Consider the following 23,818-nt stretch of genomic DNA (forward strand, 5'->3'; position numbering starts at 1 on the left):
CAAAGATTTTACCTCAAAGCTCTCCTAGGAGGCCACAGGATAAAATGGGCAAGGTCAAGAATTTAAGACAGACCCGGCTCCGCTCGCCATGCACATTACTGTGTTGCCTTGAGTAAGTTACTTTACCTCTCTGGGCCCTAATTCATTCATCTGTAAATAGATATGATACTATCAAGACCAAAGAGCTGTGCATGCTAAATCACTTCAGTCATGTCTGACTCTTTTCAACCCTATGGACCATAGCCCACACCAGGCTCCTCTGTCCAGGGGATTCTCCAGGCAAGAATACTAGAATGGGTTGCCATGCCCTCCTCCAGGGGATCTTCCCAATCCAGGGATCCAACCTGTGTCTCTTAGGTCTCCTGCATTGGCAGGCAGGTTCTTTACCACTAGTGCCACCTGGGAAGCCCCTTAAAGAGTTGTGGTAAAAATTAAATAACACATGTAGATACCTAACACAATGCCTGCCATCTGATGCGTGACCAAAGGTTAGCACTACTTCAGCAAGGTCTCCTCCCTTCGCCTCTGTTAGGTCCTAGGTTGAGGCCTTCCGACCTTCACCTGGTCTATGACAACTGTCTTCTAGTCTTTCTGCCATATGGACACTGCTGCCAAAGCTTACTTTCTAATATACAAATCTAATCATGTAATTTACCTGTTTAAATCTTCCCACTGGCTCCCAACTACCTGCTAGGTAAAGTTCCACCTCCTCAGAATGCCTTATAAGGCCTAGTTCAATAGACTTTCTGCCCTTATCTTCCTCTACTCCAAGTGCTTTGCCTTTAGACAAAGCAATGCATCTTCTGGCCATGTTAACCAGACTTTCAAGTTTGATTTTTGTTTGTTTGCTTGTCTGTTTTAGCAGAATAGATTTTCTTATATTAGCCTCACCACAATGAAGCCTTACTAGCAATTTAAGGCTTCATGGAACAATTCTAGAGCCAACTAACCTCTCTCAGAGTCCTGATTAGATAAATGCTGGCTGAGAGGCCCCCTTGAATCCACTATTCTTCAGATGCTGGTAGTCAGACATCAGAGTATTATATTATTTTGAAAGAATGTATCATCCATAACTTAGACTTGTTCTCAATGGACGATTTTCTTCCAGAAGTGCAAACTTCCTGCTACCTCCTCTCTCCAAATAAATGAGTTTGATTCTATTATAGTTTGCTCCTGAAGTCAAGAAACATAGCTCAGAAAAACACATTTCAGCAATGTTATTTGTGTGGGCTGTAACATGAAAAGAAAGAAGAAACTCTCTTATATCAGAAAACCTCCCTAAAATATACCCAGTTTAATTTCATGTGTGGTGGTGTTTATCACAGTGACTGAAAAGATGGCATTCATGGTCATAAGAGACTCTTATGGTCATTCATGGTCCTAAGAATCCCTGCTAGACAAAGATAGTAACAGGGGCTCCAATTAGAAAACTTTGGAGACAACACAAAATAAAAGAGAATGACCTTAGTCTTATAATCTTTTTTAAAGAATCCAACATGCAAGTCACCAAAATGACCTCTAATTTAGAGAAACAAATGATAACGAAAGAGCCAACACTCCATGGTGATTTTTGAATAATTATTTCTTTCACTTAAAACCAGATGTTTTTCCCATAAATAAACACATTATTTTACAACAAGAAAGAAAAAAATGAGACCTGCACAAGAGAGAACACACCACAGATTTTACCTCAAACAGCAGAGGCTGGGATTAATTTTTTTAAGTTTATTTGTCAATTTCAGAAACTCACTAGTGGAATAAAGAGCTTAAAACAAGTATGCAAAAAAAGAAAGCTCTGTGAGGTTTTCACCAGGAAGAAATGGGATTAGCTTTGTAGTTCTTATAATCTTCTTCACAGAAGAATGCAATTTCAGTTTCACTGGCTGAAAAAAAGAATAGAAAATGGAAAAAATATTGTAATGTAAAACTAGATTTTAAATAAGTATGGAAATACATATTTCATTGATTCAGTGCTTCCAAGGCCCAAAGTTACAAAAACAAGTATGGTTTCTCATTGCACAAAATCAACAAGAAGTTTAAGTACGAGAATCTAGAATTCAACCAATTTAAAAGTAAAAAGAAAAATTACCAAAAAAATTAAAAACAAGAGTTAACACATGAATCTGGTTTCCAAGAAATCATAAAATTGTTCATTTATAGTCCTCTTGACAATCCTAGAAATAATAAACCATTATTTTTTTTTCCAAATGTGTTACTCTGGTCCTGAAGGAGGAGGAAAACTCTTTTCTCCCCGCTCTGAAATTAGCCTGTAGGTATAATAATTTAATACTTAGAGGATCAGTAGAATATTTTACAGATCACTTTACATTCTCCCTCATGACCCATCAAAATATGTGTCTGAAGAAGTTAATTTTTTGCCCGCTTATGACTAATTCATGAGGCTTCAACAATATGCAAAGTGAAAGACACAAATTGGCTTCTACCGCAATACCTTCAAATACCTCTAATTATTCACAAGGGATATGGCACAGCTAAAGGACCCACAAAGGTTCAGAGCAGTCACAATTCTTTCAACCTAGCAGGTCAAGGACTCTGTCTTCTAAAACAATAAGTCAGCAACATTATTAATTCAGACTGGAGACAAATCTGATGGAAAGCCTTCCAATTATTAAACATGCAATTCTTTAAGGTGTTGCACCAACAAGTTCCACATTTTTTAAAATTAAATCAGAAGTTAATACAGCCTGCTTAGCTTTTACAGAAAGAGCAAAAGGGCCTTCAGAATCTTGACAAGAAAACAGACAAGATTATTTGTAATGAATACTGATCACTCAATTAACATATTCTCTAAAAACAGACAAGTGAAACTCTTCAAGCCAAATAAATAGGATAATCAGGAAGGATGCCAAGGATTACCACTGGTCTCCCAGTTTAAAGCTCTCATCTCTTCATTAGAATTTATCACAGAAGAATGAAATTAAAGAGCTTAGCATAACATTTCATTAAAAATGTTTTTGCTGGTTTTAAGTATACCAGATTTAATGTTTCTCAAACCTAAATTTCTGTGGTCTTTACAGAAAATATGGAAATGTTGAAAGAAGAAAATAAAATCACCCAGGGTCTCAGATCCTCATTCCAGCCCTTTTATATATTCAAGATTAAATGAAGATTAATCTTGATAAAAATCATATTACGAACTCTTGTTACAATAAGCCTGAGTGTGTGTGTGTGTAGGCAAGCAGGGAAGACACAGCAGAAAGAAACCGGGAATCGATGAGAGGGGCTGTATACAAATGCACCCTGGGCAAACGATAAGTTAATGTACAGTTAAATTTTACAAGAAAATGGCATTTAAAATAATAGCTAAGAGCGCTATACTAGGAATTAGTAAAAAGTTGAAAAGGGGGCTTCAAAAAATTCAGTATTCAAAGAGAAGATATTCTGAGATCTATCCTTTAAATAAAAAGCTCCTTTTTGGAAGAGAAGCAAGCCCAAAGGTAGACCTACAAAATTTGCAAGTGATTCTAAAATCCTTCTCCTGATGTTAGGAGAATAAGCAAAAGTCCCCTGTTCTTAATAATCACAATGCAAGATTTCATACACAATGTGCTATTTACATATAGAACTTTACACAGTGCTTTGCCCACACAGCACTTTGCTCAATACACACTAACTGTAATTACAATTTTCACTTAACCGCAGCTGACATTTATCTGTACCCCTTTGGAGAAACTAGTACATCTTACGGCTCTTCAGGATACCAATAATAGGTTTAGAATTAAATGAATGTATAGAAAAAACTGACAAAGCATTCCTGTTTTGACACATAAGTTCTCTTGGGTCTAATTAAGTTATAGATCAATCCATCATTTATACACTACAGGCTTAAAAATGAGGTCATCTAAGGTAAATATTTTATTTTCAGATGAATGAATTTTTTTTCAGGAAAACTAGATTGACAAATGGGTTAAACTCAAATGGTCCAGGTTGATAAAAATGTTCACCCTTAACAACTGGAGAATAACACACAAATTAGGAGTTAGCTGGTTTGAACATTCAAAAGAAAGACATAAGGTGGATTTTAAAGTTTAGTAATGTTTCTTAAGCAGAAACAGAATATAATGTTTTTTTCTTAAATCTACAGAACCCTATTGGAAATCTCTGAGACAATGATTTCACGTATTTAGACTGCAAATTTACTTGCCAATTACAGTGAAAACAAATTACAAAAGATTTTCAAGACCTCTACATAATCACTCTTTCCTCCATTATTCCAAATTCTATTTAAAATGGCTCCAGAAGAACCCTCAGGAAGTCTACCACACGCTGGTCCCCTAGGGCTCCTGATTTTAAATTAAATGTGCTGCTGGCGGCAGTGCACTCAGGTGCATAGTGCCTTGGCATGTGAATGTGAAATGAATGTGCATTCTCAAATCCAATAAATATACCACCAGCTCATCCCTTTGTCTTACTAGCAAATGAAACCAAGTAAGAACGCTCCAAATACATTTGTGGACCATTTTAATACTGACTTTCAAGTTTAATGAAATGAACACAAGCCAGGACATTCAAATTTTGGATATGAAATTAATAATTAAGAATTTTATAATGTTCCCATTATAAAATGCACATATATACACCTTCAATGGGAAAATAATGACTTCAAATTTTTTAAAAAAGAAGAAAAACCAATTTTAAATGCAAAAATCTCAGGAAAGTTGAGTATAATGAACTTAAACTCCTCAACTAACTTATTTCAATAAACCCATTTATCAACAAGGATTTACTGTATGGCTTCTAAATCCCGAGCCTCATATCAAAGCTGTGTGCAGCACAGCAATTGTCGTCCGAGAAAAGAGGCTGAGAAATGTGTCATGACTGTAGTACAGACAATTAATGATCAGAGCAGGCTGTAATGTGAATAATAACTCCAGATTATTGGCAAAAAAAAAAAAAGCCAGGAAGGGCAAGGTGTGATTTCTGCAGCAATTTGACACCAAAAGGACAAAGTTTCACTGTTTCACCTGGTCCAGGACTCATCCTTGCAAGTTTCACCAAAGTATAATCTACAAATCATTCAAAACCATGCCCACAGCTGTGTTATATTTCTAACTTTTTACCAAAGGAGGTCAACAATCCAACAAGTAGTTCCAAACAACCATGTGTCTTTTATTTCTTATTTGCTTGAGAATCCATTTTCAAGCTGGTTGAGAAAGATTTCAAACTATAGTTTGGAGAAAACAAATATAGAGATAAATCTGACCTTTGATAGACCGGACACTGTGATTTCCATATCAGCATGCAAAGTGAAAGTGTTAGTTGCTCAGTCGTGTCCGACTCTTTGTGACCCCATGGACTGTAGCCCTCCAGGTTTCTCGGTCATGGAATTCTCCAGACAAAAATACTAGAACAGGTTGCCATTCCCTTCTCCAAGGGATCTTCCTGACCAAGGGATCAAACCCGTGTCTCCTGCATTGGCGGGCATATTCTTTACATCTGAGCTACCAGGGAAGCCTGAGGGGAGTGCAAAAAGGCAAGAATCATGTCTGGAAGGTTCCTTCTGATCTTCTTTCTCTGGGATCCCAAATTCCCTGGGCCTACCACCTATTTTAGCAAGTTCCAGATCATTGCTGCTATGATGTTAACATGAACAACCAGTTAAACACACTGTCAAAGCAGGAAAGCATGTGTGCCCCCAAGATATTACTACCTAAAAAGAGAATGGGAAAGGGACTCAAACCTTCAGGAAACACTAATCATATATGAGCCTGATAAAGAAGTGGAGCCAAGGAAGCCTACAATCTGAGCTGCTTAGCCAAGGTCACCGAGAGGTGCCGGGCGCCAAGACTGGGTTCCGGCTGCGGGCAGACAATAGAGGAGTGACACACAAAGTGGAAACAAGCCACAAGGGAGCTGGGGAGTTAGTACAAGATGTGGCCTGATGCGGACTCTTCCCAGAGGTGAGCACTTAGAGTTTGCCAGACTGTGTCTTGCTCTAAAATATTTCCAGTAAAACATAACTGACTTTAGAAGAGTTACCCTATCTCAGTTTCTTTCCTAAACCGGAGATGATTCAAAAGATAGCAATAGTAGAATCCAGCAAAATGAAAGAGATAAAATATAACCCCAAAAATATTTAACATGAAAATTTATTACCTAGGGGAATTAGTCCATAAAACTACAACTGTTAACAACAAGATCTTTAAATTATAAACAACAATTCTAGGTAAGGCCTTCTTCCTTCTTCCACAAAACAAATCTTTTTATTGATGTATTTTAGGACTAAATCCACAAGCAAAAACCTCCCCTGATGTCAAGCGTAGAATATACAATTGGGATCTGCAATGTAGATAAAAGGCTAGAGAATTTCTTGGTGAGAAAAGAAATCTTCAAACCAGTTTGTTCCCCTAATTTCCCCCCTTACAGTCTCTTTTCCTTTCATGATTTTTACAGAAAAGTCATAATGATACATTTGTTACACTGGCCTTATTCCCATGGCAACTGGCTGTGATGGCAGAGTGACAGCTCTACAGCAAGATCAAGTGGTAAGAAGGGAGAAAGCGATGACTTAGAATTTTTCTCCTAAAACCTCTTAAAAACCTAACCAGGCACAGCACCAAGGGAAGGAAAATTCCCTAGAAAAATCACACATTTCAAGTACTGCTTTTACAACTCTACTCCCACTTAGAATTTTTTGTTGCTCTCCAGGGGCCATCACCTCCTTCCCCATGAGTAGTAACTGTGGCTTGTTCTCAAGGGTACAGAAACACTGCTCTCAGCAACAAAGGGGAACATGCAGAAGAGGGGGTTGCTCCCAACAGGGATGGAAGACACCCTCAACCAGAGCTACAGACTTGCCAGGGCATGAGAACAGTCTGAAGTAATCTGAAACCAGTGGAGAACCCATGAAAACGATCCGATTCTGATCGAAGATCTATATCGCCTTAAAACAAGAATGACCAAAAAAAAAAAAAAAAAAGTGATTTGATTTATACCTTTATAGGTGGGTTGTTATATAAGTCTGAAATTGATGACAATTAAACCAACAACTTGAGATTTTAGCAAATTCAAAACATTTGCCAATTGCTTTCTCCAAAATGGTTTCCAAATAAAATGAAGTGTTTTTGAGGGTGTTTACATGCATTGCTCCAGATGCTTTCATATACATTCTTTTACTTAACCCTATGACAACCCTCTGAAATAGGTTTATTATTTCTGTTTCATTTTACAGAAATCAAAGTAGAAGTTCAGAGAGTCTAAATGGCTTCCAGAAGGTCACAGATACAGAGCCATCATTCAAACCAATTTTCCCTAAATTTAGGAGTTGATTCCTTAAAACTGGGCCCTTACTTTATAAGTAATACATGTAAATTATACAAGAAAGTTTAAATTACAAGAACAACTAGATAAAATGGAGAATAAAGGGAAAAAAAAAAAACAATTGCTAGCAATGCCACCACCCAGGGAAACCATTTTTATAATTTTAGTATATGATCTCTTCTTCATATACATATGAAAGAAAGTGAAAGTGAAGTCGCTCAATCGTGTCCGACTCTTTGCGACCCCATGGACTGCAGCCTACTAGGCTCTTCTGTCCATGGGATTTTCCAGGCAATAGTACTGGAGGGGATTGCCATTTCCTTCTCCAGGGGATCTTCCCAACCCAGGGATCGAACCCAGGTCTCCCGCATTGTAGAGAGACGCTTTACCATCTGAGCCACCAGGGAAGTCCTCATATACATATACAGACATGTAAATACATACATTTAAAAATAATAATGGTATCACACAATACATTTTCTATTTCCATTCAATAAAGCTCTACATCAATGAATCTCAAACCAGGAAGGTGAGAGATAACACTTCTGAATGTGTATCACAACCTTGGAGGAGTCACAGAGTTGAGGAAGCACTTTTCTGTTGGCTTGGTAATAGATATGACAGAAAATTACTTAGTAAGGTTGAGAAAGTCTTACTGGTCAAATTGATCAACAAAGTTAGAGGTAATACACCTTCCCAACAGTAGTACAAGGGAAAATCCATTTTCTAACATTCCTTCAGACACAACCACTGTTCTTTGTGTCTGCTAGTCTTAAATTATTGCTTGTCTAAGGTCACCCAGACAGTAAGTGGCAGTCAAGCTGCTACCGCAAGCACTCTGACTTCAGCCTCTAATTCTTAATCACTAGAGTAGTAAAGTACATAAAATTTAGTCTCTATTTTCATGTATATTGCTCTCATTACTAATAGGGCTGAACTATTTTTTATGTTAGCTATTTCTTCTTCTGCTGCTGCTGCTAAGTCACTTCAGTCGTGTGCAACTCTGTGTGACCCCATAGACGGCAGCCCACCAGGCTCCCCCGTCCCTGGGATTCTCCAGGCAAGAACACTAGAGTGGGTTGCCATTTCCTTCTCCAATGCATGAAAGTGAAAAGCGAAAGGGAAGTTGCTCAGTCGTGTCTGACTCTTCGCAACCCCATGGACCACAGCCTACCAGGCTCCTCTGTCCATGGGATTTTCCAGGTAAGAGTCCTGGAGTGGGGTGCCGTCGCCTTCTCCGAGCTATTTCTTCTATCAGTAGTTTATTTCTCTTTTTTGTGCTAATTATAAGACCTCTTTATAAAGTCAGGCTTTCTTTGTCATATATGCTGCAAATATTTTTTCACAATTTATTGCTTCTCCTTTTAACTCTGTTTATGTGGTCAAATCTATCATTTCTCCCTGCTTTATGGCTTCTGGCTTCAAGGGCATGCCTAGAAAGCTCTTCTCCCCAAGATTATGAAACTACTGACCTACATTTTACCTAAAACCTTTTTTACATTGCAAACATTTAATCTATATAGAATTTATTTTAGAATAAAGACTAAGAACTTAAGTTTTATTTTCTCAAATGTTTTGGCAATGGGCCCAACAGTTTCTGGCTAATTCATTCTTTTCTCCACTTATTTGAGATGTCAAAATTTTTTCATACCATGAAACTGCTTTTAGTTGGTTTTTGAATTTTCCAGTCTTTTCCATGGAGCTGTCAATTTCTGTATCAATGCTTCTGCTGCTGCTAAGTTGCTTCAGTCGTGCCTGACTCTGTGCGACCCCACAGACGGCAGCCCACCAGGCTCCGCTATCCCTGGGATTCTCCAGGCAAGAATACTGGAGTGGGTTGCCATTTCCTTCCCAATGCATGAAAGTGAAAAGTGAAAGTGAAGACGCTCAGTCGTGTCTGACTCTTAGCGACCCCATGGACTGCAGCCTACCAGGCTCCTCCATCCATGGGATTGTCCAGGCAAGAGTACTGGAGTGGGGTGCCATTGCCTTCTCCGGCCTGTATCAATACCAGTCTGTTATACTAAGTACAGTTTTGCACTTAATAAGCAGTTAAGTGCTACTTGCTGTAATAAAATAAGCACCAAATTAAGAAGAAATAAATGCCAAATTAAACATTGTTTTTTCAGATAACAGCAATCAATCTTAGTCACAATATGGACAAGAGTCCACAATATAGCCAAGAGTATAGACTTAGACACAGAAAACAAGTCTGAGATTATATAACATGGCATTCAAAATGATATCTAAGTTAGAGATGTCAGGAATCCACTTCAACCACATGTGTCATTTAAAAATGACTTCCTGACAGATGTGAAAATAAAACACCTGTCCAAAAAATGTAAGGATTCCTAACATGGACTTCATGGACCTTGCTACTGCCAAGTCGCTTAAGCCGTGTCCGACGCTGTGCGACCCCATAGACAGCAGCCCACTAGGCTTCTCTGTCCCTGGGATTCTCCAGGCAAGAACACTGGAGTGGGCTGCCATTTCCTTCTCCAATGCATGAAAGTGAAAAGTGAAAGGGAAGTCGCTCAGTCATGCCCGACTCTTAGCGACCTCATAGCAACCCCATGGACCTTAGAGTGTCCCTTAACCAGTGCATATAAAAAATTAGAAAGTAAGTGTGATTTGTGCTGCTTCATTATGTCAGAGGCATAATGCCTTCAACTGCTCACATTTCTCTCAAAACCTTCGCTGTACTACCACATCATCTCTAAGTATACATGTAAGTAGAATTACAGTGACATCTAATGGTCACAACACATGTCACACAGCATTTCTTTAAAACAAAACTGCATGCATATTCCAAATGGAAAGGTTAAATCAGGCAATTTTTCAACTGCATACCATAGGCTCCTATTTGAAATTCCATGACTTGGTTGGCTCACAGTGATTTGGATAACTGTCAGAAACCACGCTGCTTGTTATACAAACAACATCTCACTTCATTATTCCATGATACTTCTACCGGGCCCTTTTCTCTTAAACTATCAGCTCAAATGAAGCTGATATGAGTAAGTAGGTTATTAAGTGAGTAATAACCTGTCAATCACTTAAAATAACCCTCAGCAGAATTCTGAGCATACTTTCTGGAAAGAACTATTTGCATGTTGAACGCTGGGAAAGCAGATATCTACTGCCCTCAGTCAAACGATCTGAATGTACATCATTCTTGTCCTTCCCCTCTGAATAACTATCAGGTAGTGTAAAGAGCACCAAGGGTAGCATTTACTTTGCATTAAGTTATCTGAATATAATCAGCCAGACATCACCATCCAGGCCGGGAAAGACAGTGCCTCCTCCAGCCCCACATGCACACACACACACACACAACACTTTCTCACCAATTCCAGCTGCTTTCAGGGTGCTATCTTCTTTTAACAGGAGTCTGTCATCGTCTTCCAAACTCAACACAAGTTCATTTGTCTAGAAAGAAAAAAAAAATCCACTTTTTACCAGTACTTTTATTAGTTTCACATTTGGTGAGATTCCTCAAAGACAAATGAATTGTTACTTTGGGTCACAGCAATAATCCAAGTCACATTTTGCTCCCATCGCTGTAGGGAAAGCAGTGAACATGTACATAGTGAGTGCTTCCTAAATACACACTACATAACGCACTATGGAGACAGGGCTAGAACACAGAGCTTTTGTGCTAGAGCTGGGTTAAAATTCAGGTTCCACAAATATCCAGCTGTGTGGTCTCAATAAATTACATAGCCTTAGGGGAAAAAAAAAAAGTAGGGGTAGCAACGCATCTTCTTACTGCCATGTGGTGAGGATGAAGAGAGATGCAGTATATAAAACCCCCAGTGCAGTGTCAGTCACATAGGGAGCAGTGTCAGCTGTCAGTGTTCTGTTTCATCATCATCTCATCCTCACAATACCCCAGGAGGATTCAGAGAGGTTAGCACACAGGCTGAGGATGTGATCAGGGGACTAAGGTTCTGTTAGTGGAAACACTGATGGAAACCGCCCACCCTGGTCAGGCACTACAATAACCATTTGCGTGATTTTACAACAGCAGATCTTAGTAAGGAAAACAGAACTAACAAGCCACTACCAACTGGAAGGATTTGGGAAAGGTCAAAAGGAGATGCCACATGTCCCACCAATCTCCCAGAATCCTTCTCACTGGAATCCATCTTGGCTGAACAATGCTTGCTCCACCAGGAAGGACCCTGAGTGAGAATGACTGGCCAGAGACAGCCCAGAAGCTAATCTCATCACCACAGAACCTGGGACTGCAGGCCACATGGCAGAGCACTGCCCCTGGGCTCCCTTACCCTCCTGCTCTTCACCCGGGAGCCCTTCCCAGTAAAGCCTCTTGCTGTGTCAGCAGGCGTGTCTCCTCAGACAATTCATCTCCCAGTCTTAGACCAGAGCTCAGTCTTGGGTCCTGGTAGGTGTCCCTCTTCCTGCAACAGATCCAGTTTTGACCAGTCTGACTTCTGAGAGAAGCAAGTTTGCCTTTACTGAAAGCTCACGTATTTAAAAACCCTGCTCCAGCTAACAAACACTTGGTCCCAAGTCCTGTTAACTAACATTTCTCTTTGTGGTTTAGGGAAAGTTTGCTCTCCAATGCTACTCACAAATCCACTTAAACATCATAAATGTTGATCCTGCCTCTAAACAGCACCTAGTAGTGAGCACTCGCTGGGCACACAGTACCACCTGTCAACCGGAACGCAGTTGTTTAGTACCAGATTCTCTTTCCAGAATATGGCTGAGAGGGAGGCTCAAAAGAAAGGCCTTCTCAGCAGTTAAAAGAGCCAGCCTGGGAGGCATGCTCCACAGCTTTACGCACATGAAAGAGCACAGGGGCTTAAACGTGCACAGATTAAAAGGGGGGAAAAACTTTACTGAAAAAATCATTTTAGAATAGGCAATACATACTCACAAGGCAAAATTCTCCAAGTACATGTGGACAGAATGAGATGCAGGCTCCTCCCTCCTCCACCCAGCTACCCACCTCTCCTCCAGAGAATTTGTACTAATTCTTATGCATCCTTCCAGAGACTGTCCTTGTACCTTCCAGAGGCTGTTGCTGTACATGTACATGCAGGCAGAGATGTGCCTATAAACTTTTTCACACAAATGGTGGCATGGTATATGCTGTATTATAACTTCTCTTTAAATATCTTAAAGTCATTCGGATACAACTGAACTTACAAAACAAGACTTACAAAAAGAGACTCAGACTTAGAGAACAAACTTATGGTTTCTGGGGGAAAGGATAGTTAGGGAGTTTGGGATGGACATGTACACACTGCTATATTTAAAGTGGATAACCAACAAGGACCTACTGTATAGCACACGCAGCTCTGCTCAATGTCATGTGGCAGCCTAGATGGGAGCAGGGTTTGGGAGAGAATGGATACATGTATATATATGGCTGAGTCCCTTAGCTGTTCACCTGAAACTATCACAATACTGTTTATCAGCTATACCACAATACAAAATTAAATATCTTAAAATCATTCAAAATCAGTTTAAGAGCTGCATCATAATTTATCAAGGCTGCAGTATATTCCAATGGAAGGATTAACACTCTCTCTGTCCCTACTGATGGACATTCAGGTTGTTTCCTATCTCCTATCCTACAGTCCTGCATCAAATGTCCTTGTCCATGTATCATTTGGTATATGTACAAGTTTTGTCTGTAAGATAAATTCCTAGAACTGTTTGGTCAGAGAGGAAGTACAATTTTTATTTTGACAGATATTTCCAAATTACTCTCCAAAGAAGCAGTACCCATTTATACCACCACTACCCATCACTGGGATTCCCTGGTGGCTCAGATGGTAAAGCATCTGCCTGCAATGTGGGAGACCTGGGTTCGATCCCTGGGTTGGGAAGATCCCCTGGAGAAGGAAATGGCAATTCACTCCAGTATTCTGCCTAGAAAATTCCATGGATGGAGGAGCCTGGGGGGCTACAGTCCATGGGGTCACAAAGTCGGACACGACTGCGCGACTTCACTTCACTTCACCCATCACGGAGAGTCCCTGTTTCCCATACCCTCACCAGCACAGTGTATTATCGAAAGATTTTGATATTGCCAACCTAGCAAATGTAGATTAAGAATAGTGTTGTGGTGGTTTAGTCACTAAGTTGTGTCCAACTCTTGTGACCCCTGGACTGTAGCCCTCCATGTTCCTCTATCCATAGGATTTTCCAGGAAAGAATACTGAAGTGGGTTGCCATTTCCTTCTCCAGGGGATCTTCCTGACCCAGGGATTGAACCTGGGTCTGCTGCACTGCAGGCAGATTCTCTACCTACTGAGCTACCAAGGAAGCCCCCAAGAAGAGTAATTTATATTTATTTGGGTGTGAATAAAGGCTGAGAGATTAAAGCGTCTGCCTGCACTGCAGGAGACCTGGGTTCGATCCCTGGATTGGGAAGATACCCTGGAGAAGGAAATGGCAACCCACTCCAGTATTCTTGCCTGGAGAATCCCATGGATGGGAGAGCCTGGTAGGCTACAGTCCACGGGGTCACAAAGAGTCGGACATGACTGAGCGACCTCATTCAAAGGTGTGAATAGTTTCTATTTTTTAATAAACTTGTTGGATAATTTTTAAATGGAATTGTGGAATATTGTTACATTCTAAGAAAACCAGGCTTCCTTGAAGGCTCAGATGGTGAATGGCTACCCACGCCAGTCACAAAGAGTCAGATACAACTGAGTGACTAACACTCACTTTTCACTAAGAAAATTAGGTCTTTACTGTAATACAAGTTAGAAAATCTCCCAGTTTTCCTTTGTTCCTTCATTTTCCTTCTAGAGCCTTTTTTTTTAAAAGAAGGTGGGGAATGTCTGCTGAATGAATAAAGGAAAATGTATCAATCTTTTATTTTTCTATCATATTTAAAAAGACCTTCAGTGTAAGGTTACTTTAAAATCCCATGTTTCCTTAAAATATTTTAATTAACTTCATCTTTTAAACTTCTAATCACAGAGTATTTCAAACATAAAATGTATGCAGGATAGTACAATGAACCCTTCATGTACCTAACACCCAACTTGAACAAATTATCCACTCATGTTAATATAGTTAATCTCTATCCTTACCTATGGGTTTCATCTTAGACTTATTTGAGTATTTACTTTGGCATAAGGAAAAGGATATGGATTCAATTTAACTGTTTTTTAGTTGTTCCAGTAACATTTACTGAATCCTCCATATTTTCTCCATAAATTTGAAATGCAATATTCACTATATACTAAATTTCCATATATAATTGGGTCTATTTTTGGACTTCTGATTCTGTGTCTTTGAACTAAAAGTTCATGTGACAGTACCACACTGTTTTAATTACTATAGTTTTACCATATGTCTTAATGTGCCAGGGTTAGTCACTTTCATTTCTCTTTCTTCTGACTATTCTTCATCATTTATCTTTTGCATGTTAGTTTTATAATCAGTTTCTTTAGCTTTTATATACATACCACATACACACACACACACACACACACACACACACATATACAAATATATATACCCACACCACTGTTACTAGAATTTTATTTGGGTGGCATTAAATTTGTAAATTAACTATGAAAGAACTGACATCTTCATACTGTTGCCTCTTCCCGTCCAAATAACCTTTACATTTCCACTTAAATCTCATCTTATATCCCTCTTTGCATGTTTTTCTTTTTTGTTAAATTAAGGTGGAATTTCATATAAAGATAGCACATAGTTCTTAAGAGAAGTTCAGCTCAATGAGTCTGGACAACCAAATAACCTCTCTGCAATTTTAAAGTTTTCTTCTTAAAGATCTTGCATATTTCTTACAAAGTTTACTACAGGGTGTGACTTCTTCCTTTCATAAACTTTTACCAAGGATAGCTATCCAGTTTCCAAACTCACAAAATGTAAGACAGAAATTGGGGTTTTTCTTTCAAATCTTTTTGATAGGAATTATTATGACTTTACAAGTAGCCTACTGATTATACTCCATACTACACACATAGACACACAAGTACATTTTCTTGCCAAAATAAACCATACTATAATAATTACTTGCACTGGACTACTGATTCATTCAAAAAACACTGAGCTCATCATCCAAACAGAAGGCTTGGTGGGAAGGTATCCAGTCACTTTTTTATTGTGGTGATGGCACCAAATTTCTGTGGACACCTGGTAATTTCAATTAAGAAAGTCTAAACCTAGAAATTTGGGGAGATGGGGAACATGCCTTTTGTGAACAAGTTCATTAAGATACAGGAGTTAGTTGGAAGTTTCTCCCTTTGGCTAAGGAAGAAGACTAAAATTACAGCAGGGTTAGAAAACCGACAGGCTGGGCCAGTGATGTCTACAGGCCTTGTAAATGGGAAGTAGACGCACATGCAAAAACGAGAACCATGGCTGGCAGTTGGAAAAGGCACAAAGGAGGAACATGTGGGTAAAAGTTTTAACTCTTAAAACTGTATCTCTAAAAATATATTGACTCCTTCCTTACAAAAGTTAAAGAGGAAATCTGAAGAACTATCTCTTAACTGGGTTTCCCTGGTGGCTCAGGGGTAAAGAACCCCTGAGCAGGAGACATGGGTTCCATACCTGGGTCTGGAAGATCCCCTGGAGAAGGAAATGGCAACCCACTCCAGGATTCTTACCTGGGAAATCCCATGGACAGAGGAGCCTGGCGGGGCTGCAGGCCATGGAGTCGCAAAAGAGTTGGACACAACTTAGCAACTAAATAACAACAATCTCAACTAGAATCTCTATAATTTAGATGAGAAGTTTATAAAGCCAGATTCCAGAAACATCCTCAGTGACTCAATTTGTTTGGAGAATCTTTAAGTAAATACATTGCTCAACTGAAAAATGGGCTCTAATTTCACAACTCTAATGTGCCAAGATGGAACATATGTTTTAAATATAAGAAACAATTCTAAGATATTTCCAACTATAGCAGGAAAACTTTCTGATTTTTTAAAATATCATAATACTGATTAATCTGAATATTATGAACTAGGTCTTCATTAGGATAAAGGAATACTCTACTTATTATTCCCTTTTAGCAAACATGAGCATATGAGCAAGCTATGATATAAATACAACACTAAATGGAGGATGACAACCTTTTTAAAGAGCCTATTGTTTCATTTTAACTTCATTTATTTTCTTTCTACAATAAGATCAAGATTCCTACTCTCCACATTTTAAGGACAAGCCTAAAAACAGTCCTGGCTTGGACAAGAGAAAATGGATGGAGTCTGTGACCAGATACAATTCTAGCATCCATACAAAGTAAAGATTCCATACCATAGTCGCAGACATACACAAGCACCAAATTTCAAAGCATTTGACAATTGGATCCTGTCAAATTTGTATACATAGTCCTTGGTATAGAAAAATAAAGTTACTGGAAAGAACCAGCTTGATTTTAGCCCAGGGAAACTGATTTCAGATTTCTGACCTCCAGAACTGTAAGACAGTAAATGTGTGTTGTTTTAAGCCACAGGGGGAAAAAAAAAATTGAGTTACTAATCCACAGTCAACAGACATATCCTTATACCATCCTCTTTATGATCTCTTGTTATACGTTTATTTGAAAGCTGACTGAGTTTATGGGGGGCATCATCTATGAATAGCAAAGAGAATGAAATTAAGTGAATCCATAAATAAACACTTCCTTCAAAAATTGTTAGGAAACACTCCTTTGAATGAGGCATTGTGCTAGGTATTGGAAATATGAGGAATAAAATATAGTCCCTTATCCTTGAGTAGTTTCTATAATAGAAGAGATTATTGTTTTAATGAGAAGTCTATATGAGGTCACTGAGATTCAAGAAAAAAGATCACTCTGGTCTATCTACATGAGATGCAAACATAAAAACATTGTTCTAAAAAAAATATGAAGACGGAAATGTAAACATACTATAAACACATAACTAAGCAGTCCTCTTTGGGGCAGCCCATGTCCTCTGTGAAACTAGTAGGCCTGTTTCTGAGAGCCACAGTACAGGGCCTTAACATACAGAGAGAGTCAAATGAGAGAAAACACGTTATTTTCATAATGCCCTCTTCTGGTATAGAAATAAGAAAATCAAAGAAATTGGACTAAATATAATATTTGATTTCCTTTATTTGTAAGCTGAATTTATTTCAACAAGTTTTATGCTTGTTAAACATTTGCTTGATATACTGGGTTGACCAAAAAGTTCATTCAAGTTTTTCTACACCAAAAAAACCCGAACAAACTTTTTGGTCAACTCAATACATTAACAACATTTTTTTTAATTAACACTTTTTTAAAAAAGAATCTATTACCAACAGGAATACAACTTAGAGGTGTCTTTTTTTCTTTTAATGGATAAAAGGCTATTTAAAGGGTAAATTCAAAATGAAAAATGCTACTATAATAAAAAATATCTTAGAAGTACACATGTTCATTCATTTATTCACTAAGTCAACCAAAACTGATTACCTGCTATGAGCCAGATACTATCCATAAGAAACATACCTTTGATTTATGTGCTTGATGAACAATCTTCAGTTTATCTGAAAGAAAAAAAAAAGTTGTCTTTTTACTAAAATTATTCTAAAGCTTCATTTCAAACTTATTGAAGTGAGATTAAAAGGCTTCCCTGGTGGCGCTAGTGGTAAACGATCTACCAATGAAGGAGACACAAGAGATGAGGGTTCAATCCCTGGGTCGGGAAGATCCCCTGGAGAAGGAAATGACACCCTCTCCAGTATTCTCGCCTGGAAAATCCCACAGACAGAGGGGCCTGGTGGGCTGCAACCCACGGGGTCACAAAGTCAGACACAAGTGAGTGCACACATACACAAAGTGAGATGAGGTGTGTGGTGAGCTGGGGAGGGTGGCAGCTAGGAAAGTGAGAAATCTGGGTCCCTGCCTTATGATCAGGTTCACTTAAAAATCTAATATGCAGTAAAAGAAATATTACATTTGCATATTATTCAAATTACAGATCACTGTATAAAATATTTTAAAGCCCTGGCCTTTAACAAATAGAGCTGTATTTGTACCATAACCTGTAGTCAACTAGCCCTTTTTCCCTTAGAAGACAGCTGAATGACATGACTCTATCTTGTTTGTTAGAGTCCTTAAATGCTAAGATTAGCAAATAAGGTTTTTTAAAAAGTCTGTCTTTGTTAATGTCTACTACTACTATTTTTCTACTAATCTCTCAGAAGGGATTCAGTGACAGGAGGTCAAATGATCATAGCAACAAGTTGCCACCAGTCTCAGAATTTAAACACCATCAAGGATGCACTGGTAATCTGATCAAGGCTGCTAATACCCAAAGACTACCAATATCTGTCTCCTGGTTTCCAAATACTGCACAGGCTCACACCATCTAATCTGCTTTATTCAATCTCTCCTTCACTCCTTAATCTGTTTATCTTGAAGTCAGGCTACACTGTGTTTTTCCAGTAAGGAGTTTCTCTACATTGGGTATTTCTAACTGGGCAATAATCAGTTCTTAATTATATAACAGACATAGCATTCAACAGGTTTAAATTCAGAAAGTTACTAATTCTCCACTCAGTTTTACCTAGCCATTTAATTAATTTACTATAGTTACATATATTATTATATCTGAATAAACTCTTAACCTTAAGCTAAAATTCATTTCTATCAATCATGCTATTTGATTCAACAAGGAATTTCAGTGAAATGAAAGACTGTGTTAAAGAAAAAAAAAACACAAAACCTTGATTTAACTATGTTCTAATAATAAGATGAATTAGGGTACCTATTTAGTTAAGAACAGGCACTCTGAAATGCTCATTATTTTAAATAGCAAACTTTCAATTGCCTATTACAATTTTTAATATAAGGTCATCTTATAAAAATCAATCTAACCTAACTGAAATATACACATTTATGACATAAAATAGGTCACAATGGCTAAAAATAAGCTTACAATGTATGTACACAAGAAAACAAACAAATGTGACTTTTGAATTATCTATTATACTGAGTTACCTATTACACTCTTTTTCTCACTATAAATATATATTGTTTGTTACTAGAGACAAGTTAGAGAAGCCAATAGTAGTTGCTTTTTTTTTTTTAAACAAAAGGACCTTGATTAAAGTCAGTTATAATCGACCTGCAAAATTGCATACTGACCTCTCCAAGTGTCATCATGTTCTATATATTTTGCTAATAACTCTTTAAGTTAGAATTATCTTTGCTCTAATATGCTCTGCAACCCCACAATAAGGAGGCAACATTTTTTTTTTAGCAGAAAAAGAAATGCTTTGAACATAAACTTTTACCAAATTTTTCTCTCCAACAGAAATTGGTAAGAATTGGGAAGAAAAGAAATGCCCCTTCCCTTGTTAAATCATCTTTTTCACTTGTTTTTACTTCTTAAAAAAAAAAAATTTCAATTATTAACAGAAACAACTTCTGCAGGTATTGTTTCCTTAGTGCAGATTTCTTGAGGAAAACAACCTCATAAAGATAAAAATAAGATTTACAAGATTTACATTTGCAGAGTATTTAATGTGTTCACATTGTTTAATGTAATCTCACACAGCCTTAGAAACAAAACAGAATTAGCAGCCTCACATTGCACAACAACAAACATTCACTGCACACATACACCATGCCTAAACAAAAAGAATTTAAAAATAAGACAACATCCCCTGTGCTTTAAGAACACACCATCTGGCCAGGGTAAATCAGTAATAGATGCAGATGCCAATTAAATGGGAGGCAGGGCTCTGAGAAATCTCTGACTCTTGGCAGCTTGGCAGAGAGACTGGACCTCTGTCCAAGGACACAGAGATGGCAACCAACAAAAGTGAAATCTGACTCTGTGCCCTTTCCACTCCCCAACACCCAGCGTGTTCAGTCCCACAGAGAGTGCAGCAATACAGCAGGACAAGGACAGGTGAGCAAGGAACACTTCAGCGTTTCCTGTCAAAACCAAAGGGGCAGATTGTTAGAGAGCCAAACACAGTCACTTGAATTCTACCAAAACCATGGTGGTTCTCTAATTTTCTCACAGGTAAACGTGTTCATTTTTCCTGCCAATTCATCTGAGTAGTATAGAAATAAGAGACAAGTGGATGTTAATAAGGTGGACTAATAAGAAAGATACATTATCTACCACCATGGTAAAAGAAAAAGGAACAAGAAAAAGCACAAAATCAACTGCAAAACGAGGTTTAAATGGCAATAAAAACATATCTGGCAATAATTACCTTAATTATCAATTCACTAAATGCTCCAATCAAAAGACTTAGAGTGACAGACTGGATAATAAAACAACACCTTACAATATGTTGCCTACAAGAGACCCACTTTAGGGTGAAGGACACACATACATTGAGAGTAAGGGAATAGGAAAGATTCATGTATAGAGCTATAAAAGACCACAACTGCCAGAGCACTCCTGAGGGAAAAAAACAAAACAGAAGGCAAACCCCCCCAAACTTTGGGAAGGAGTCAATTGATACTATAATATTAACAATACTACAAAGCTACAGTAATCAAAACAGTGTGGTACTGGAGCAAAAACTGACATATAGATCAATGGAACATAACAGAGAGCCCAGAAATAAAACCACACATACAGTTAATTAATCTTTGACAAAGTGGCAACAGTATAAAAGGGGAAAGTCTCTTTAGCAAGTGATTTTGCCACATGTAAATCACTAAAGTCAGAACACATCCCTACAACATGCACAAAAATAAACTCAAAATGGCTTAAAGACATAAACATAAGACAAGACACCATAATACTCCTAGAAGAGAACACAGACAAAACATTTTCTGACATAAATCGTACCAATATTTTCTTAGGTCAGTCTCCCAAGCTCAGTTCAGTCACTCAGTCATGTCTGACTCTTGGCGACAGCATGCCAGGTTTCCCTATCCATCACCAACTCCCGGAGCTTGCTCAAACTCATGTCCATCGAGTCGGTGATGCCATCCAACCATCTCATCCTCTGTCATCCCCTTCTCCTCCTACCCTCAATCTTTCCCAGTATCAGAGTCTTTTTCAATGAGTCAGTCCTTCACATCAGGTGGCCAAAGTATTAGAGTTTCAGCTTCAGCATCAGTCCTTCCAATGAATATTCAGAACTGATTTCCTTTAGGATTGACTGGTTGGATCTACTTGCAGTCCAAGGAACTCTCAAGAGTCTTCTCCAGCACCACAGTTCAAAAGCATCAATTCTTCGGCACTCAGCTTTCTTTATAGTCCAACTCTCACATCCATACATGACTACCGGGAAAACCATAGCTTTGATTAGACAGATCTTTGTCAGCAAAGTAATATCTCTGCTTTTTAATATGCTGTCTAGGTTGGTCATAGGTTGCTGTCTAGGTTGGTCTAGGTTGGTCTCCCAAGGAAAGAGGCAATAGAAAAATAAATGGGACCTAATCAAACTTACAAGCTTTTGCACAGCCAAAGAAACCATAAACAAAACAAAAGACAGCTTACATAAAGGGATAAAATATTTGCAGGTGATACGACCAACAAGGGCTTAGTTTCCAAAATATACAAGCAGCTCATACAACAATGACAACAAACCCAATCAAAAAATGAGCAGAAGATCTAAACAAATCAAAACTACAATGAGGTACCACCTCACACCAGTCACAGTGACCATCATTAAAAAGTCTACAAATAACAAATGCTGGAGAGGGTGTGGGGAAAAAAGAACCCTCCTACACTGTTTGTGGAAATGTAAATTGGTGTAGTTACTATAGAGAACACTATGGAATTTCCTTAAAGAACTAAAACTAGAGTTACCATATGATCCAACATTCCCACTCTTGTGTATATATGTGGACAAAACTATAATTCAAAATGATACATGCACTCCTATGATCATAGCAGCACTGTTCACAATAGTCAAGACATGGAAACAACCTAAATGTCTATTAACAGTTCAGTTCAGTTCAGTCGCTCAGTCATGTCTGACTCTGTGACCCCATGAATCGCAGCACGCCAGCCCTCCCTGTCCATCACCAACTCCCGGAGTTCACTCAGACTCACGTCCATCGAGTCAGTGATGCCATCCAGCCAACTCATCCTCGGTCGTCCCTTTCTCCTCCTGCCCCCAATCCCTCCCAGCATCAGAGTCTTTTCCAATGAGTCAACTCTTCACATGAGGTGGCCAAAGTACTGGAGCTTCAGCCTTAGCATCATTCCTTCCAAAGAAATCCCAGGGCTGATCTCCTTCAGAATGGACTGGTTGGATCTCCAGAGGAAGGGATAAATAAGATGTGGTACATATATGCAATGGAACACTACTCAGTCATAAAAATGAGGAAAACAATGCCGTTTCTAGCAACATGGATGCAACCAGAGATGATCATGCTAAGTGAAGTAAGTCAGAAAGACAAATAGCATATGATATCACTTTAATGTGGAATCTAAATATGACAGGAACGAATCTACAAAGCAGAAACAGACTCAAAAACACAGAGAACAGATCTGTGGTTGCCAAGAGCAGTGGGAAGGGACAGACTGGGAATTTTGGGTTTGCTGTTGTTCAGTCACTCAGTCATGTCCCACTCTTGTGACCCCATGGACTGCAGCACACCAGGCTTCCCTGTCCTTCACCATCTCCTGGAGCTTGCTCAAACTCACACCCATTGAGTCAGTGATGCCATCCAACCATCTTATCCTCTGTCATCCCTTTCTCCTCCTGCCTTCAATCTTTCCCAGCATCAGGGCCTTTTCTAATGAGTCAGCTCTTCACTTCAAGTGGCCAAAATATTGGAGCTTCAGCATCAGTCCTTTCAATGAATATTTAGGGTTGATTTTCTTTAGAATTGACTGGTTTGATCTCCTTGAAGTCCAAGGGATTCTCAAGAGCCTTCTCTAACACTACAGTTCAAAAGCATCGATTCTTCAGCACTCAGCCTTCTTTACGGTCCAACTCTCACATCCATACATGACTACTGGAAAAACCATAGCTTTGACTAGACAGACCTTTGTTGGCAAAGTAATGTCTCTGCTTTTTAATATGCTGTCTAGGTTTGTCATAGCTTTTCTTTGAAGGAACAAGAATCTTTTAATTTCATGGCTGCAGCTACCATCTGCAGTGATTTTGGGGCTCAAGAAAATAAAGTCTCTCACTGTTTCCATATCTATTTGCCATGAAGTGATGGGACCAGATGCCATGATCTTTGTTTTTTGAATGTTTAGTTTTAAGCTAGTTTTTCCCTATCCTCTTTCACCATCATCAAGAGGCTCTTTACTTCCTCTTCACTTTCTGCCATAAGGGTGGTGTCATCTGCATATCTGAGGTTATTGACATTTCTCCCAGCAATCTTGGGTTTTGTAGATGCAAAAATTACATATAGAATGGATGGACAACAAGGTCCTATTATATAGCACAGGAAATTATATTCAATGTCCTGGGATAAATCATAATGAAAAAGAATACATACACACACATACATACATACATACATACATACATACATACATATGAGTCACTTTGTTATATAACAAAAATTATAAATTAAGTATAATTCAACTAATAAATAAAAAAGATTTTTAAAGATATTTTATGC

General features: G+C 38.4%; 1 protein-coding gene across 2 annotated transcripts in view; it reads right to left on the reverse strand.

Annotated features, from left to right (window-relative positions):
- C3H2orf76 (chromosome 3 C2orf76 homolog) overlaps positions 1-23,818 on the reverse strand; it is a 132,167-nt gene that overhangs the window by 44,538 nt on the left and 63,811 nt on the right. The window contains exons 5-7 of one of the 2 annotated variants that reach the window (XM_068968967.1): positions 17,765-17,802; positions 10,629-10,710; positions 1,747-1,883 (exon numbers count right to left, since the gene is read on the reverse strand). In XM_068968967.1, the coding sequence (XP_068825068.1) occupies positions 1,807-1,883; positions 10,629-10,710; positions 17,765-17,802 (197 nt within the window). In that variant the 3' untranslated portion in view covers positions 1,747-1,806. Of the gene's footprint in view, positions 1-1,746; positions 1,884-10,628; positions 10,711-17,764; positions 17,803-23,818 lie in introns of those variants that run through there. The other variant, XM_068968966.1, reaches the window with a different exon arrangement.

Source organism: Capricornis sumatraensis, chromosome 3 (assembly GCF_032405125.1).
Source record: "Capricornis sumatraensis isolate serow.1 chromosome 3, serow.2, whole genome shotgun sequence".
Classification (NCBI taxonomy): Eukaryota; Metazoa; Chordata; class Mammalia; order Artiodactyla; family Bovidae; genus Capricornis; species Capricornis sumatraensis.